The sequence below is a fragment of the Castor canadensis genome, chromosome 13 (assembly GCF_047511655.1).
Source record: "Castor canadensis chromosome 13, mCasCan1.hap1v2, whole genome shotgun sequence".
NCBI classification, from domain to species: Eukaryota; Metazoa; Chordata; class Mammalia; order Rodentia; family Castoridae; genus Castor; species Castor canadensis.
In genome coordinates, this window is record NC_133398.1 from 31777016 (window position 1) to 31795340 (window position 18325).

The window sequence follows — 18325 nt, forward strand, 5'->3', positions numbered from 1 at the left end:
TAAGGCAAATGAGTGAAATGCTTTAACTGCATTTCTTGCTGGAGGCTTGAGAACCATTCACTTATCCAGCCAGCTATCGAATGTTTGAAGTATCCACATCTGAGAAAGATGCAAAGCAAGGTTTGGGCAACAATAAAATTGGAGATGTTGGCCTCTACATTTTACTAGAAGCATTGATGGTCTGGGCAGAAGCCACACATTTGATAGCACAAGCATCTCTCTTTATTTGAATCTAATCTGTTCCTAGAAATGTGTTGGCCAGTGAATTTCCAGATGGAGGGATTTTCATTATTTTTTTATGGAAAAATAATAAACTATTCCCGCCTCATTCAAAAACTGCAACCAGTTTTCTTAAATACCACTAAAATACTGTTAGACATCTATAGGCATTAATACCTAATGCACAATGCCTGGATTGTTCTGTGTAATGATCCACAGAATATAAAGCATTTTAAATGCCATATTTCATGGGTATTCCTGAGTGCAGCATGCACAGTACAGTATCTGATACAAACTGTTTTTCTCCCACATGCAACACATATTAATGTAAATTAAACTAACAAAAATGTTAAACATAATGAGTATAAATAGTATTTAGAAAAATAATTAAGCAAGGCAATTTTTAAATGGTTACTTACTGATCAGAGAATTGCCTAAGCGAGACTGGGTTGCTGGAAGAAGACTTTTTTTTTTTATTGTTGTGCTGGGGGTACATTATGGCATTTACAAAAGTTCTTACAATATAACAAATATACTTGAATACACCCCCTCCATCATTCTCCTTTATCCACCTCCCCCACTCCTGGAATAGTTACAACAGGTCTCATTTTTGCATTTACATACATGTTACACAGTTTTTGCACCGTTTTCATCCTCCCACACTCTTTCCCCACCTTCTCCCCTCTCCCACTGAACCCCCCTCCCAGAGAAGATGTATTCAGCCCTCCTGTTCCTGGAGGAAACTTTGAAGGACTAAGTGAAGCCCTAATGGTTAAGGTTTGTCCATAGCTAAATCCTGGAACAATTTTCTCTCCTTGAGACTCCAGAAGTGTGAAGCTGTGAGCTACCAAGTGAAACTGCAAGTAAAACAATGGAATGACCAAAAAAAAAAAAAAAAAACTCAAAATGTGTTTTTGTTTGCATTCTTTTACTCTCATTTAAAAGGCTCTCAACAACATGAGACTGGCTTATCCTATTTTTGAATGTTCTTTATTTATGTCATTTGCAACTGCAGTTATCATTTTGTCTGCCTAACCTAAATATATTTTCAAGATTTGACACTGACCAATCATTTCTCCTCCTCTTCCTCTAACCTATGATGAATTTTAAAGTTCCGCTTGGTTAGACTAAAAGTATTCACTTGAGGATATGGAGTAGATGTGTATATCTAACGCATAAAACAGTTAAAGAACACGATCCTGGGGGAGAAGGACTGAGTTATGTCAGCTGTACATCTTATCACTCAAACTCAGACATAACTTAAACATTTTGTGTGGTGCTCACAGGCAGATTATAGTGGATTTTTGATTCAGATGCTGAGTTTGTGAATAAAAATTTTTGCAAGATGCTATAGTGAATAGACAGGTGAAATCCAGACAGCAAGGGATACCTGCAGATGGTGTTTGCTTGAGAGGACGTGCAGGCTTAGACATCACACAGGCCTGCCTCCACAGCCTGGTTCCCCCCACATATTAGCTTGCCTGATCTTGGGTAATGTGATTAATCTTTATGAGCATCCACTCCCTCAAATATAAAACAAGGATAATAATACTTAATTTACAAGATTATTATGAGATCATAATAGCATCTATGATCTTATATGGTGTCTGGCATGCATATTAAATGCCTAATTTAAAAGTAAATATAACTACTTCTATTAGTCTATTAGTATGTGGTATAAGCAACAGAACTTTAAAGAGAAAAATGTGTAAGTTTAATACAGCCTACTTTTTATTGAGGTAATAAGAGGAAAATGAGACTATTTTTATGGACAAGAAAACAGAGGGAGAAGTCATGAGTTTTAAAGCAAGATAACTCACCCTAAGTTTTATTTTTCTTTCTCATCTTGACAGTGTTATATAAGAAAATAATGCCCTAACTAGGCATAGTGGCTCAAGCCTGTAATCCTAGCTACTTGGGAGGCTGAGATGAGGAGAATCAAAGTTCTAGACCAGCCCAGCAAAAGGTTGGAGAGATCTCAATCTCAACCAATGGCTGGGCACAGTGGCACATGCCTGTCATCCTAGCTATGTGGGGAAACGCAAATAGCAGGATCACAGTCCAGGAGACCCAAGCATAAGTAAGACCCTACCTCAAAAATAACCAACACATAAAGGACCCGTGAAGTGGCCCAAGTGGTAGAGCCCCTGCCTAGCAAGCACAAGTCCTTAAATTCAACTCATAGTACTGCCAAAAAAAGAAAAGAAAAAGAAAAGGAAAGAAATGCCCATCTACTTAGTGCTTTGCTGAATGTTAGTAGGTTTGGTAGTGCTAGGGTTTGAACTAAGCGTATCATGCTTGCTAGGCAGGCACTCTGTCTCTTTAGCCACACCTCCAGCCCTGATGATGTCAATGTATTAAGTTCCTTCACTTTCTTCTCTATGGCTGCCTAGCTTTGTGGCATGGCTCAACTTACTATACTTCTTTTGTCTATTTCCTCATCTATAAACGAAGGCATTGAATTAGGGTGATCTCCACATTCCCTCCAGATCTAAATTCCAAAATTACTGACCTCATCATCTTTTCCCCTTAAATTCACTCACTATCTGTCCCTGGGAGAGGTTCTTTCCTTCATAGTTATTCAATGTTTTAACATATTAAATCATTTCAATTCTTTGTCTCTGTCTCACTTGGTCTCTAATATACTAGATGGTCCAGACCCAGGGCCATGGCACAATTCCAGGGATTACTCCTGCAGTGACATTAATATGTGAACAGCACCCTCGAGATTGTGCTCTGAGGCAACCTTCAGTCCTGCCCTGGCTGATTCCTTCACAGTACACTGAAGTGAAGTACAGTGAAGTACACTGAAGTGAAGTACAGTGAAGTTCACTGAGAACACAGGGACAAATAGTCTCCAGCTTTCTTTGGATTGGGAAGAAAAAGGAATCTGAGTCTTAAAAAATAAAAAAAAAGCTACTCAGGATGTGGAAATTGGGAGGATTGATGTTTAAGGCCAGCCCAAACAAAAAGTTAAGACTCCATATCAACCAATAAAGTTGTGTGTGGTGGCACACACCTGTCATCACAGCTGTGCAGAAGCATAAGTAAGAGGATAAAAAAAAATAAAAAGAGCTAGGGATATGGCTCAAGTCAAAGAGCATTTGCCTAGCAAGCATGAGGCAAATAAGTTCAAACCCAGAATTCTGGAAAAGTAAAAAAAAAAAAAAAAAAAAAGAAGGAAATAAGCACGCTCTTTCTTCTTTTGTCACAGACTTTGCAAATGGGCATCAAACATTTCTCTGGACTTTTCGTGCTGCTGTGCATTGGATTTGGCCTATCCATCTTGACAACCATTGGTGAGCACATCGTGTATAGGCTGTTGCTACCACGAATCAAAAACAAATCCAAGCTTCAATACTGGCTACATACCAGTCAGGTGAGTGCCGCAGGTCTCTTGCTCCTGTGTTCTCACACTTCAGGATTCCCAGTGATGGGAGGATCCAGAGCCAAAAGTCTGACTGACAAACAGCAAGTTATCAAGAGAATGAGGGTGGTGTAGCACTCTGAATTAGAAGATGGCGCTCCCTCTAGTCCATTAATTCACCTTCCTCAAAAATTAAAGTATGTCACAGTGTTCCTACCTTTCCTATAATACTCCACTACTGCTCATAATAGAAGCAATAGGACTGTTTTTTAAACAGATTTCATAATCAGAGATGGTATGAAAAATTTGTTTCCCACAGATTCTTTTCTTGCCAAAATTGAAACCCATGAAATGAATTTGAAGTTTCTTAAGGTGACTCCATTTGCCCCTGGTCTGTCTGTTCTTCTCCGGTCCAGATTTTCAAAGCACCAGAATCAAGGTTCACGGGACCACAATTCTTTCATATAAGCCACACACCAACACACAACTGAAACTGTTGACAGACTGACCATTCAGGCACACTTGTTTGCACATCTCTCCCTATAGGAAATTGTCATAGAGAGCCAAAATGTAGTCAGAAGGTGTCTTATACCATTTTAAATCCAAAGCATTTATAAGCTTTCTATGAAATCACTATTCTTTTCTCCAGGAAGAATAATAATCTATAATTATAATTCTTGTCATCTTGGGATTTGGGGCTGAATATTGATCTATTTTCAAGCATACCTCGAAATTTTGTTGAAGACACCAAGGTTGGTAGCAACTAGATACTCCATTAAATCTCAAGGCAATACTTTGTCCCCTGCCCCATGTGTTTCTAATAATCTCTACCTGGCAATCTGTTCTTTCTACCAGAGACTGCATAGAGCATTAAACACATCATTTGTAGAGGAAAAGCAGCAGCGTTTCAAGACCAAACGTGTGGAAAAGAGGTAAGAAGAAACCAATACTAGCTGTCTTTGTACTTGCTAAAATAAAAGTTTAGACTGAGACTGAAACTGCATACTTAAATAACTACTCAGATCAAACCAGAACAATTTCTGATGAACAGCCCCCTGGCTGTCTGCATTGACTGCTATGTTGGTCAGAGCCTTGGGCCCAGACCCTCCAAATCACATCCAGTCTCCTCTCCCCAATCCCCATAGAGGTGAACTGTCAGGCAGGGCCTGAAATCACAGAAACCCAATCCTGGGAACTGCATCCCTATGTGCGTGTGCTGGCAGTCAGGACTGAAGGACCCAGAGTCATGAAGCTTCCACAACCTCCTCCTTCCTACAGAGAGATGAACTGCTGGACAGGGTCTGTAAGCATTGAGACTAGCAGGCAGAAATATTAGGTTCCTCAGTTCTCCTCTCCCCACCCATTCCCCCTAACAGTGCAGAATCAATGCTCTGTTTACTCTCCCTACTCTCTGATGCATTCAGGGTCACCCTGAGGCTTGGACTCTTGCTGACTCTGGAGATGCAAACTAGGAGGGTATGTGGAACAAGTGGGACCTGCTCATCCCACAGGCTGTAAAGCTCCCTGCAGTCCACAGCAGCCCCCAATACAAAAAGAAAAGAAGCTTCTGTAGTGAAAACAGCCCAAAAGTGAACAACCGGCCACTCTACAAGAAACTCCAGCTAGCTTACCTTGATCTTAGCCAAGCCAGGAATCAGGCCCAGAATTCTGAGAATGTGAATGAGTGCTTGGCTACTGAACTATATCACCCAGTTCCAGTGGTAAGATAAGAAATAGCACTTCAGCCTGGTCACTACACTGTCCTGCCTGAACACTGAAACTATTTTAACTGAAAGACAAGTGATTAGAACTTCCAACCAATGACTTGGCTTCAGATGCATAAATGTCGGTGTAGAAATACAAGTACTATGAAACAAAACTAGGCAATGTATCTCCTCCAAAAGTCAATAATTCCACAACAAAGGACTTGGATGATAGTGAAGCAGATGAAATTTAAAATAATGAAAAAAAATGGTAAGAATGATCAACAAAACTAAAAAGGGCAAGTATAAGTACCTAAATAAATTCAAAGAGGATACAAATAAACAGCTGAATGAACTCAAAAAGAATTCAAATAAACAGTTGAATGAAATAAGGAAGACAATGGAGGTAATGAGGTCTAGTTGAATTTGAAAGTGAATCCATTTTGTCCTGGCCTCTTTGTTGTTGACAGACTATAACTGCTTCGATCTCATTGCTTGTTATAGGTTTTTAAGTGGTTTATATCCTCTTAGTTCAATTTTAGTAGGTCAAATACATCAAGAAAATTTCTATTTCTGAATTTTTCAGTTACAATATAAGTTTTCAAAGTGCTCCCCATGATATTCTAGATTTCATTGGCATTCATTGTAATTTTCATAACCTCTAGGGGCTGAGTAGTTTTGAAATCTAACAATCACACCTCTCATTCATAACACAAGAAAAATGGGGCAGACACCATGATTCTTTTTCGTGGTTTTTATCTCCTCTGCAGCTGCTGCAATCCCTTCTCCCCAAGTTGCAGCTAGCTTGTCAGAATCATTCCCATTGTCTCTTAAAGTGTCTCTTTCTAGTCACAGAGCTCTCCCCCCTACTCTCTGTCTGTGGTGTCCCATGCCACAGTGCAAGTCTGTCGGTGACAAGGCACAGACTAATCAGGTCACAGGTGTTCCATGTCATATTACAGAGATTTTTTTATAATTATTTTTAACATAAAATTTTAACCAGAGGGACACAAGAAGACATAGTAGCAAAGATTTGTCTTACTATGACAAAACATTATTTTCCAGTAATAATAGAAGCAGGAAGCCCAGTGATTCCAATAGTGGCATAATTCTTATTTACATCTATATCACTTCAACTGAGAGCTGAATGTGTTTACTCAACTTACCCTTCTCTTGCCAAATTCACTTCCTGAACTCCTTATTTTGAGGAGCTAACACAGAACATGTCCTTGTGGCTACAACCTATCAGTCTATGACTTGTCACTAAGAGACTTGCACTGTGACATGGGACACAACATACTGAGAAGGGGTGAGGGGAGGAATCTGTGACTAGAAAGAGTCTTAGAGACAATGGCAATGATTCTGACAAGCTAGATGTAACCTGGGTAGAAGGAACTGCAGCAGCCTCAGAGGAGATATAAGCCATGAAAAAGAATCATATTGCCCGTCCCCTTTTCTTGCTATGAATGATAAGTGTGAGTGTCTTGGGCCCACATTTTCAGTGTCTACCTCCCCACAACCTAACACCTGCAACCTGACAAACACAATCAGTTTGAGGTACTACAGCATCGTGTCTCTTCAGTGTTACACAATTGCTCCATAGAAGCCAGTTTTGTTCATTTTTAAGTGTTAAATACTTCTCACTCACTGGTCGTGTTAATATAGTCCTAAGACTGAGGAAGTCTTATACAAAACACAACCAAAAATTACTAAGGCCAGTAGAACACACTCATTCCTCCCAATTAGACACTGTATTTTACATTTAGCATCTGTCACCTTGCATCCATAGGTGGCCCGAACCACACCTCGATTATCAGATTATAATAGCAACTAGAGTTTGTCACAAGACAGTCCAGCTTTTGCTTATTCTTCTATGTTATATTCCCAGATATTCAAAGCTCTGGATAACCAGACCGTCTGTCTCTATTTACCTGATCAATATGGTTGCCTAGACGGTCCAAGAAAATGTTTAGATGCTCTACTCCCAGGTTTTTCCCACTATCGATCATTCTATGGCACAAGAGTTACATTTGCTGGCTTGAAAATGCTCTCTCCCTCTTAGAAGAATATGCAAATACCTGTGCCTGCTACAGCTTGGCCTCCTCCTCTATGCTGCACATGTATTGAATGAATGAAAGACTAAATGAATTATTAACATATGAGCTTGAGGAAAGTCTTGGTGAAATTTGGGGCTACAGTACAGAGGCAGATGTTGCTCCTTTTTTAACTTAATGTGGAGAAAATAGTGGAGATTGCAAAAGACTTTGTGTATAGTTCTTGATTTATTCACTGTAAAACATTAAAGAGACTACAAGGCTAGAAAAACAATTGAAACTGTATCTTCTCCCTCTCAGTGGAGCAGTTAGTTATAAGTAAGTTAATTATAGAGCTTTCACTCAGCTCAGGTCATAGGAAAACTGAGCTCTCGTGCCCTTCGCTCATTTATATGATATTGAACCAAGAGAAATATTGGAGAACCATGGGGGTAGTTTGGAGCATTGTTTGGGTGTTCTAATGGCTCTGGGGCATGCTTTAGTTGGTTTTGCTGTGTGAGAAATCATCCCAATACTTAATGTTTTCAACAACAGAGATTTACTTACTAATCTGTAGGTCAGCTGTGCAGTTTGCTGATCTAAGCCAGACTTGGTTGATTTTGAGTAGGCTTGCTCATGTCTGCAGTCAGTTTCGGGGGGAAAGGGAAAGCAGCTAAAGGTTGTGAGATCTATGATTGGCTTCAGCTGAATCACCTAATAGGCCTGAGGACTCTCTTCACATGGTCTCACCCTCCAACAGGCTAATGTAAACTTGTTCACATTGTGGTGAGAACGGGCTTAGAGTGGCAGCATGCAAGCCTTCTTAAAAGCTTAGGCTTCAAAGCACCACCCTTTCTACTGGCCAAAAACAATTATAAGACCAGTCCTCATTCAAGAAAGAGGATAGGCATCCCTGATAGGGATGAGTGGCAGTCACATTATAGAGGTGAATGGATAAAAAGAAGGAAGCAATGGACCACTTTCGCAATGCATCACTGGGCACAGAGAAATAGAATCATCCTACTAAGTCCTTGTGTTTTTGTTCTCAACCATGTACTGCATCAAGATTTCATTATCCCTTCTCTTGTCCTTCCCCTGCAGTCTCCCCTTCTCTCCTGAACAAGTAAGAGTGAGCAATAAAGTTGATTCAGTTCTGTGAATGGGAACAAAAACACAAGGATTAAAGAGGGTTTTTCTATTGTTTTGCCCTGTGGTAAATTGCAAAGGTCATCATAATCCTCCTCCTTCCTCTCATGGCTCTTCTCATTGCATTTAGTTCTCAAAGTGTATTTCAGAAACAAGAATACCTCATTCCTTAGCCTGGCCCAAAAGACCAAAAATCGTATATTCTCTCTCATATGTGGACATTAGATCAAGGCCAAACACAACAAGGGGATTGGACTTGGAGCACATGATAAAAGCAAGAGCGCACAAGGGAGGGGTGAGGATAGGTAAGACACCTAAAAAATTAGCTAGCATTTGTTGCCCTTAACACAGAGAAACTAAAGCAGATACCTTAAAAGCAACTGAGGCCAACAGGAAAAGGGGACCAGGAACTAGAGAACAGGTTAGATCAAAAAGAATTAACCTAGAAGGTAACACACATGCACAGGAAATTAATGAGTCAACTCCCTGTATAGCTATCCTTATCTCAACCAGGAACACTTGTTCCTTCCTATTATTGCTTATACTCTCTCTTCAACAAAATTAGAGATAAGGGCAAAATAGTTTCTGCCGGGTATTGAGGGGATGGGGGGGAGAGGGAGGGGGCGGAGTAGGTGGTAAGGGAGGGGGTGGGGGCAGGGGGGAGAAATGACCCAAGCCTTGTACACACATATGAATAAAACAATAAAAAAAAAAAGATGAGACATGAACACAAATGCACACAAACACCAAGGAAAGACCCTGTGAGGACACAGTGAGGAGGTGGCTATCTGCTAGCCGAGGAGAGAGGCCTCAGAAGAAACCCACCCTGCCAAAACCTTGATCTTGGACTTCCAGCCTCTAGAGTTGTGAGAAAATAAATTTCCATTGTTTAAGCCTCCCAAAAAAAAAAAAAACCTCATTCCTGTGCCTATCTAGCACTTTCTACAGCCACTTCTCCACAGTGGTAGTAGATGGTACTATGCAAGCCTGAAAGAATGGCACATCTATTTCTATTTGACTCCCCATAATCCCAGCAAGAACCTATGTAGGGGCTTTCTTGGTTGAGGGGATTGTATTTTTTTCAAACTTGACCTGTCATTGTCAATCCACATAAAGTCATCCCTATAGTGAGAAACACTTCACTGAAACCTGTGGCTTAGATGCATTTATCTCCAAAATCAAGTACTAAAGATTTGTTAAGACTTAAGTTGGTCCCTACCTATCTCCTTATTGTTCAGGCAGGAAATGACCAACAGATGGAATGTACAATAGAAGACAAATCAATCTGAATTATTTATTTTCTAGGTCCAATGTGGGACCCCGTCAGCTCATGGTGTGGAATACTTCCAATCTGAGTCATGACAACCAACAAAAATACATCTTTAGTGATGAGGGAGGACAAAACCAACTGGGTATGCAGACGACCCACCAAGACATCCCTCTGCCCCTAAGGAGAAGAGAGCTCCCTGCTTTGCTGGCCACCAATGGGAAAGCAGACCCCCTCAATGTAGCTCGGAACTCAGTGATGCAAGAACTCTCAGAGCTCGAGAAGCAGATTCAGGTGATCCGCCAGGAGCTGCAGTTGGCTGTGAGCAGGAAAACAGAGCTGGAGGAGTATCAAAGGACAAATCGGACTTGTGAGTCGTAGACAATCACGCTGTTCCCCTTTCTCAGCCTGGCATTGCTGAGCCCTTGAGACATTTTATAATGCTCTTTTGTAATGAATGACAAAGGTGTGGAGAGGCTGAGGTCTAGGTATTCTAGAGGTCAAGTTTGCTCTCCCCAACCTAACGTGCAGCAGCAGCTCTTCCCAAGCTTGTTCACTCCCTAGGTTTCCAGGGTAGGAATCTTTCCAAAGCAGGAGTCTGAGGTTAGTCAAGAGGAAACTCCATGCAAGAGATCTGTGAACAACCAGACAACCCCAGCTCCTGTTACCTTTTCACCTGGTGTCACAAAAAAATTTCTGGGTTTTAACCCATTCTCTGCACTTCACCAAGAGATAAAAATTGTCAGTTATACCTGTGTCTTACTGGGTTGGTTATTAATCTTATTTTGGACCAGGATTATCCATGGTTGTAAGATCTGAACAACTTCCCAATCTAGAGTTTTACCTACATTCTGAACAGGGAGCAGGTAAAACCTGGGGGACATTGGATACTTAAAGATTTAATGATTCGGAATCACTGCAGGCAAGGATTGACTGCACCAGGCAAGAGCCATATTCTTGAGAAGACTTTGGGTCACTAACCCCATCATGACTAACATTTAATAGGAACACGTTTACATGCCACTATGAAAGGGGATAGGGATGTGGTGAGTGGGAAGAGAGGACAGGCAGAAGAGGCATTAAAAATGCACACTGTGCTTTTAGAACAAAAGCTCTGAGCCACAAAGATAATAAGGCATGAATTGGACTATACTTCTAATATAACTGAGCATCTCTATGATAGTGTGTGCCTTTTATAAAGGAAACAAAAGAAAATAAAGCAAGACCTGGTTTTGGGATGAACCTAGAATACCCCTGCTTATTGCCTTTAACAGGGTTCATGAGCTGGCACTGTAGGGTAAGTGCAATGTTCTGCACACAAAAAAGAAGGCCATTATCAGAGCAGTAGACACCTATTTCTGAGCCCTAGGAACTCCAAAAGCGAAGCTGGGCACATAAACATCACAAGCTTCAACATTCAGGAGCTGCCTGTGCTTGGTATATCAATACAGACAATCACCAGGTCAATCTACCATCCTCACACCCTCACCCACTCATCTCTGAGGAGCTATGAACAGGTTTTGGTCCCTGATTATTCTCCAGGTCACTCTGAAAAAACTTATGTAAGTAACCTAGCTTCCCCTCTGACTAGGCATTCTTTTCCCTGCATGCAACTGTGTGGGTTTCTAGAAAGGAAAAAAAAAATTAGAACTCTAGAACTTCAGTTCCCAAATGTTAGCACAAATCAGAATCACTTAAGGGGGCCGGGAGTGTGGATTAAGTGGTAGAACACTTGCCTAGCACACACAGGCCCTGAGTTCAAACCCTGGTACCACCAAAAAACAAAAACCAAACAAAGAATCATCTAAGGAACTCATCCAAGTGCTGGTTATCAGGGTCCTTCCCCCAGAGATTTTGAAGGCAAGGCAAGGGTCTGAAGTGAGTTCAGCAACCTAGTGTTAACCAACACCCCTAGAACCCATACAGGGTTCTAAAATTACTTTTGGAGAAATACTGCTCCTGCAATTTGTGATATGAAGTGAGTTTTCCTCTTTAACTTCAGCACCCATTGGCTGATTCCCCTTCCAGACTCCCACCTTGACCCCACGACACCATGTAAACTTCCCAATTAATCAATTACTGCTTCATCTTCCCAGTACTCCCTTCTCTACCTGTCATTGTGAATGTCCACGATGAGCTCAGACTGTGCCAACCAGTATGCAGACTATCAGGAACGTGTCTCAATCACAGTATTTCTCTCCCTACTTTTGGATATAATATCTACATTTCCACCAAAACCTACTAAGAAACCCCCTCCTAGACCTCCCAAAGATAGCATGTTAAAGCTGTGATTAGTTAACATCTTAATGATTAGTTTGTTGAGAAAAACTGGAAGTGCAGATAACTCAAGAGATAAGGGAGGGAGAAGGGCTCTAAAATTAGACTTCATCAACCTTACAGATGAAACAGTTCAACCAGGAAACAAGTGAGCCCTGAAAACAGAAAAGGACAATTGCTTTGAAATACCCAATACACAGATATTCTCACCCCAGGACCCAAAGTAAGTTTGCAGCTGCCTTTGGAAGATTATACCATTTAGCCATTCCCACCCATCTGCAACTGAGGATGCCCTGGAGATTCTGCCACCATGCTCTGAGCACCCAGGATGTCTGCACAACCTGCAAGGCTGGTGTACAGGTGTACCTCAATTCACATAACAGCCATGCTCCTGCTGTACATGGACATTTTTGTAACTAAACTCATATTCTAACTGTACTTGAGAAGCTGACGATTTAAGGGAACCTAGAGGTGAATTCTTTTGTAAAAAACCCTTTTGTAATGCAATTAATTATCCCTTAATGTATCTGTTTTGTAAGTTTGGATTTTTGTATATTGGGTTTACCTTAAGCTTCTCTATCTACTGAGGCATTTTTGAGCAGTGGTGATCACATTCCAGACCACCCTCTCTCTCCAGAACGGCTGACCAGTGAACACTCCTCTTATCTTCTGAGGAACCACCTGACCAAAATTGTGGCCAGGATACAGCAAGCAGCAGCAGGAGGTAAGGGCAGCCTTACTGCTGTCAACATTGCTTGAAATGTTTCCATGTCCTGGATAAAGAAAAACCATAATTGCTTGTGGTGAAATGAAGCAGTCTTCATGTTAAATAGCACTATTTTTTTTAATGGTAGTAATTGAACAGTGTTTTGCAATTTGTGAAACAGTGTGCTGTGTTTTGTAAAAAGATTTCATGAAAGGATGGGTCCTTCAAAACCTCCTTTCTGTTCTGCTCCACCTCTGTTCTCTCAACTACCCCCTTCGGCTCAAAACAACAAAAAGATGGATCTTCAGGTGGAGAGCTGTGTTTTGGTAACTTATAAAGAGCTAAAAGATACTACCTTGCCTTCTCTCATGCACTTCCATTTCATGAGATCAGGAAGGCCTCCATTCTCTTCTAAGCTGTGGGGCTGGGCAACCTGGAATATGGCAAACTGTCCCACACTCCATTATCCAAGGGACAACTCCTGGCACAGGTAACACACAAAATATGACTGGGTAAGCCAGACATAGCTACTTCGTTCTTGTAAATAACAAACAGGGCCTCCCAGTGCATATGCCACATGTAGAAGAGATAGGGGACTCCTCCAACAAATAAAAACAAGTTGGAAGAATGTCTGGGCCAGCTGAGTGAGACAGACCTAGGTCTTTATTGTGCTCGGAGGTAACTCTCCACTCATGAATCTTGCTGTTGTACAAAATCTACACAGAAGTTCTGATTCCCTTCCCTCCCAAGAAGTGGTAAGTACAGCAACAGCCATGCAGAATGGAGCTGTATCAACACTTGTCAGTGTTGGTGCTGGGTCAATTTGAGGCTTGGAGCAAGTTAAGCACTTCCTTGGTGTGAATAAAGAATGAAGGAAAAAGAACTACTTTAGAGCCTCTTTTCCTTCCAATTCATTTTGATAGGCAAACCAGAAAATCCAACCAGTCTTCAGAAGAAATTGCTTTCTAGTCATTAAAACCACTTCATTATGTACACTATTTAGTTACGCCTTCCTTCACCCACCTAAGCCATCCATCCAATCTAGTATTCTCACACTCTTTTTAGTTAATAATCATTTATGAAAATAATGGACTAAGTATTTTCTTAAGGTTTGTGAAGAGTATTTGCATTGTGTCTTCATTTTGATGTGTTTGCAATTGCTCCACTCCGAGAAGAACCGAAATGCTGTCTTGTGAGCATGAAGTGAATGGGCTGTTTTGCTCCAGCCACTTTTCTTGTACAACAATGTGGATGGACTAGATGCCCTCAGGTCTTTTCCATCTTCAGTTTCTATGACTGTGAAATAAATGTTCAGATAGAAACTTCACTTTTGGATGTCCTCCTGGCATTCTTTGGGGATTCAAATGTTGACAAAATATCAGCTCCTTCCTAATAGGAGACCCATTAATGCAATGATTTATGCTTATTTCTTTAGTACAGTCTAAGGAAATAGCACAAGATATACTGGGAAAACTCAGAAGCCCACCATCTAAAAGTGGAAAGGAAGTGGTTTTACATGAGAGATAGTTTTGAAAAACACCACACTCTCCACAGTTCTCTAAACACTGTTCTATTCATCCTCATTTGGTAATTCAACTCGACATTTGTTAAATACTTCCATTTATGTGCCAAGTGCTAGAGACACAAATAGTGAAAAAGGCAAGTATGGTCTCTATCCTCAGTGACCTCACAATTTGTCTTGTTGCAACCTATAAAAAGACAAAAATGTGGCTTACATTTATTGGGCACTTATTATAAACCATGATCACATTTAAAGACTACAACCAAGAGGCAGGAACTTCAGATGTAGTTGAGAGTAGGCTAACAAGATCTGTAGTTTATAGGTGAAAAACTGAGTCAGAGAGATTAAGTAACTTAGTTAACATCACACAGCTACTAACAGTGGTAGCAGAGATTAGTGTGCCAACATTACAAACATTCAATATTGTCACTGCCTTCCTCTTCCTCCTCTAATACCCCTTTAGTTTTTCTGTCCTATTGCCTCCTGACTGTCCTGACTGTGCCACAACTCCACAAAGCAGAAAGGGAAGCTGATAACTACTTTTACTTGTCCATTTAACTCAAAGCTGTAGACCCTTCAGTCTCACAAAAAGTGTTTCAGCATTTGTTCTTTTTGCTTTCTAGCCCTACCAAGAATTGGTACAAACACAGTTGAAAACCACTCATCAGTCCTACAGTTTCTGACAATCCAGGCCGTTAGAGGTGCTAGCAAACTTGCCTTTGTGAATGTGCTACCTTGATGTATTCTTCATTCACATTCTTTTGAAATATAATCAAGTCAAATCTCTCAAAAACATGAGCTTGCTATAATCTAACTCAACTGTCAACTTATCCAAAGATGTTTTGCATCATTCAGTCTTAATTTATGGGTACCTATTATAACCCAGGCAGGCTAGTTGCTGGAGAAAGATAAAAGCAGATTCTGATCTCGTGGACCCATGGGGCTCAGTCTAATTGGGTCTAACTGGGGGACACTAACTGACAACACAATGTGTTGTATATTCTGAAGAAGCAATAAGCATCAAGTACTCAAGGAGCAGAGAAGGCACTGTATGTGTGTGTGTATTGGAATTCCGGTAACCAGTATCTCAAGAAAAAGAAACATCATGTTCAAAGTTCATGGCAATCAAGGAATTGGGGAACTTCACATATTTTAATATGACAGAAACACAAGGCGCACCAGGTGATAAGTAAGCTATAAGGAATGGAAAGAGAAGAGCACAAACAGTAACACCATGTTAAATTGGATTTGCGTCCCTAAGGCTATACGAACTTTACATTCAAGGATTTTAAGTGCCAGAGGGACATACTAAAAGGCAGGATCCTTACCACTAAGGATCTGGCTATCACTCATGCATTCCGTTTGTCGGACAGTGAGCATAAAAAGCTAACTGCTTTTTATGAATGATTTGGCCACGATACTTAACCACAACAGTCAGGGTGGGGACAGGCATAGATAAACACATGGGGCATAGATTTTAGGAAGGATGTCAGTATTGTGGATTTTTTTCCCCCAGAAATAGAAAGAAAATACAGGTAGAAAGAAAAATTAACCTATTAGTTTCTTTACTTGCAATAATGAATGTTAGTATTTTATTAAGCATTTATTAGATGCCAGGCACAGTACTGAATATTTCCTACATATTCATTCCACCCTCAATATAACTCTATGATGCAGTTATTTTACAGATGAAGAAGCTGAAGCACAGAGTACCGAAGTAACTTGCTAGTAAAGTGGCAGAGCTGTATGCAGCCGTCTTGACTTCCTAAGAAGTATGCTTAACACAGTACCTAGAATCACAATAAGCACTCATCAAACGCATAATGAGATTGGGAGAGCAGAGAAAAATCTAAGATCCCTCTGATCCAATTCTCTATAAGGTGTGCTACCACAAGTTTTCTATGAACACAGAAACAAAAAAATAGTCCTAATCCATCTGCGCAGATTTAAATATCCTAGGTTTATGTAAGTCTTCAGAAAGACTCAGAAGTTATCTTCACTTATCTCCCTGATCACAAGCACTACTAGTACAGGTCTCCATTTAAGAGTAAAAAAAAGAAAACTGAGTGACCCTCAAGTCTATTTCCACATCTTTAAAATAAGAACATGGACTGAGATTCCTTTTCAATTCTCACAACCTACTTTTCATTCTTTTTTTGGCTTTCTTTTGCTCGCTTGCTTTCAAGAGACAGGGTCTATGTATCCCATGCTGGCCTCAAAGTCACAATCCTTGCTCAGCCTCCTAAGTGCTGTAATTCCAGGTATGGGCCAATGTAACTGGCTACATCCTACCTTTCATATCATCCCACTACACAGATTTCAGCAACTTGAAATCCTCTGAGCATATCAGCATTTTATTAATATGAATGTCCTTCAGTTCCAATTTCATCTACACCTTATTTCAAAAAAAAAAATGTTAACCTACAATAACCTTCAGCAGTAATGGGCTGCCTCTGCAGAGATGTCAAAATCCATAATTCCTTTTGTTACCACCACAAATTAAAATTTCAGTCATAAATGTTAGGATAGTTCAAACTTGAAGATCTACTTGAATGTATAAGGAACGGTTGTTTCAATTTAGGGGTAAGAAAAAGATCTGAATTCATATAATGGCCTATGACAACAGAAACATACAGCTAAATTAACTTAAATACCCTAGGTTTTCCATAACTTAGTTATGGAAACCTTTATTGAGTACTATGTGCCTCTGCTAGATATTGTGATCAGCTTATTAAAACATGGTCCTCTCCAAATCCTAATCTCAGTAATTTTGAAGTATACTACATATAAAACCTCAATAGCTAATGTTAAGGAGTGGACCAAACAGGCAAAAATCCCCAAAAGGAAACACTTAATTTTAATTTGTGATGGGACAATTAAGTATTCTAAGCTTTAAGAGCTAGGAAATTTTCAAGTATTTCTAGGCCAGAGATTTCTCATTGTGTAAATCCAATTCAACACACATACAACCCACCAATTCTCTACTTAATCTCTACTTACTCTTATCATAAGTCAATCAAGAAGACTTTTTATAGTAATAACTAGTCAAAATCTATGCAGACCCACTGGGATTTATCAATCAACTGATAGCCCTAAAAAAAATAAAAAATAAAAAAACCTTAAGGAACAAAATTTAAAGCATTTCATATAAGCAAATAACAACGGAAACAGAAACCATATCACTTCCTACAAGAACAAACATCACCATCCCAGTAGGTATAGAAGACAAATGATCATTTCTTTATTGTCTTCCCAATATCAAATTACACTCGTCACTCCAGTGGCATGCACATTATTCTGTAAGTACAGAACTCTTGTCCTTGAAGAAAAAGGATACCTCTGGCTCCTTTAGAATAAGAAAAAACAAGGAATTCAGTGAAAATTCATGAAGAACACAACAGATAACAAACAGCACAATACCTTTGAAAAAACATCTGTATAATAAGCAAAAAGAGCTAAGTTGTGTAGTTAAGATACATGCCTTAGAATACACTTAATTTTGGCAAAAATCACTAAGACATTTTCATTAACCACAAAACAAAGAGAAAGAGAGAGAGAGAGAGATAATCCCTAAAGATAAAAAATGTTTTACTTTAAATTAAGAAGGTTTCCAGTAAAGAGATTACTCTTCAAAGATCCTCTGGATCTAGAGCTATGATTTCAAATGAGAAGTTTCTAAGTTCCTTCAAGGATTTGAAAAAAACTGTAAATAATGAAACAATGTGCATACCGAAATTTAATGTGCAATTTGAGGGTATTCCTGAAGCCCATTAACTGACCTCTTCTGGGAGAGAAACTGGACTGCCAAAAACTCACCTCCACGTTTCGTAATCATCTGAAAATGTCTCTGAAGCAAGGACCCGCAACTTCTCATCTAGAGGAGGTTCCCATGGGATTAGTGCTTTCCTCCACAACAACCCACAGGCCCCACAGTCTCACGGCCCAGGGCAGCTCTCAGCCAACTGTCATAGTTACTCACAGACCACCTGTGCCAAGTAGACCACCCGTCCCTCAATCAACAACTATGCTCACACTTGCTCTGTAAGAAGAGCATGAGGGGAGAGTATCCTGTTTTTGAATGCAAA

The 18325-nt window shown here is 40.1% G+C and overlaps 1 protein-coding gene across 1 annotated transcript in view; it reads left to right on the plus strand.

The window, feature by feature from the left end:
- Grin3a (glutamate ionotropic receptor NMDA type subunit 3A) overlaps positions 1-14045 on the plus strand; it is a 166438-nt gene extending 152393 nt beyond the window's left edge. Inside the window, exons 7-9 of the mRNA XM_020179227.2 lie at positions 3434-3598; positions 4442-4518; positions 9774-14045. Coding sequence (XP_020034816.2) covers positions 3434-3598; positions 4442-4518; positions 9774-10116 — 585 coding nt within the window. The 3' untranslated portion in view covers positions 10117-14045. The remainder of the gene's footprint in view (positions 1-3433; positions 3599-4441; positions 4519-9773) is intronic.
- The last annotated feature ends 4280 nt before the right edge of the window (positions 14046-18325 follow it).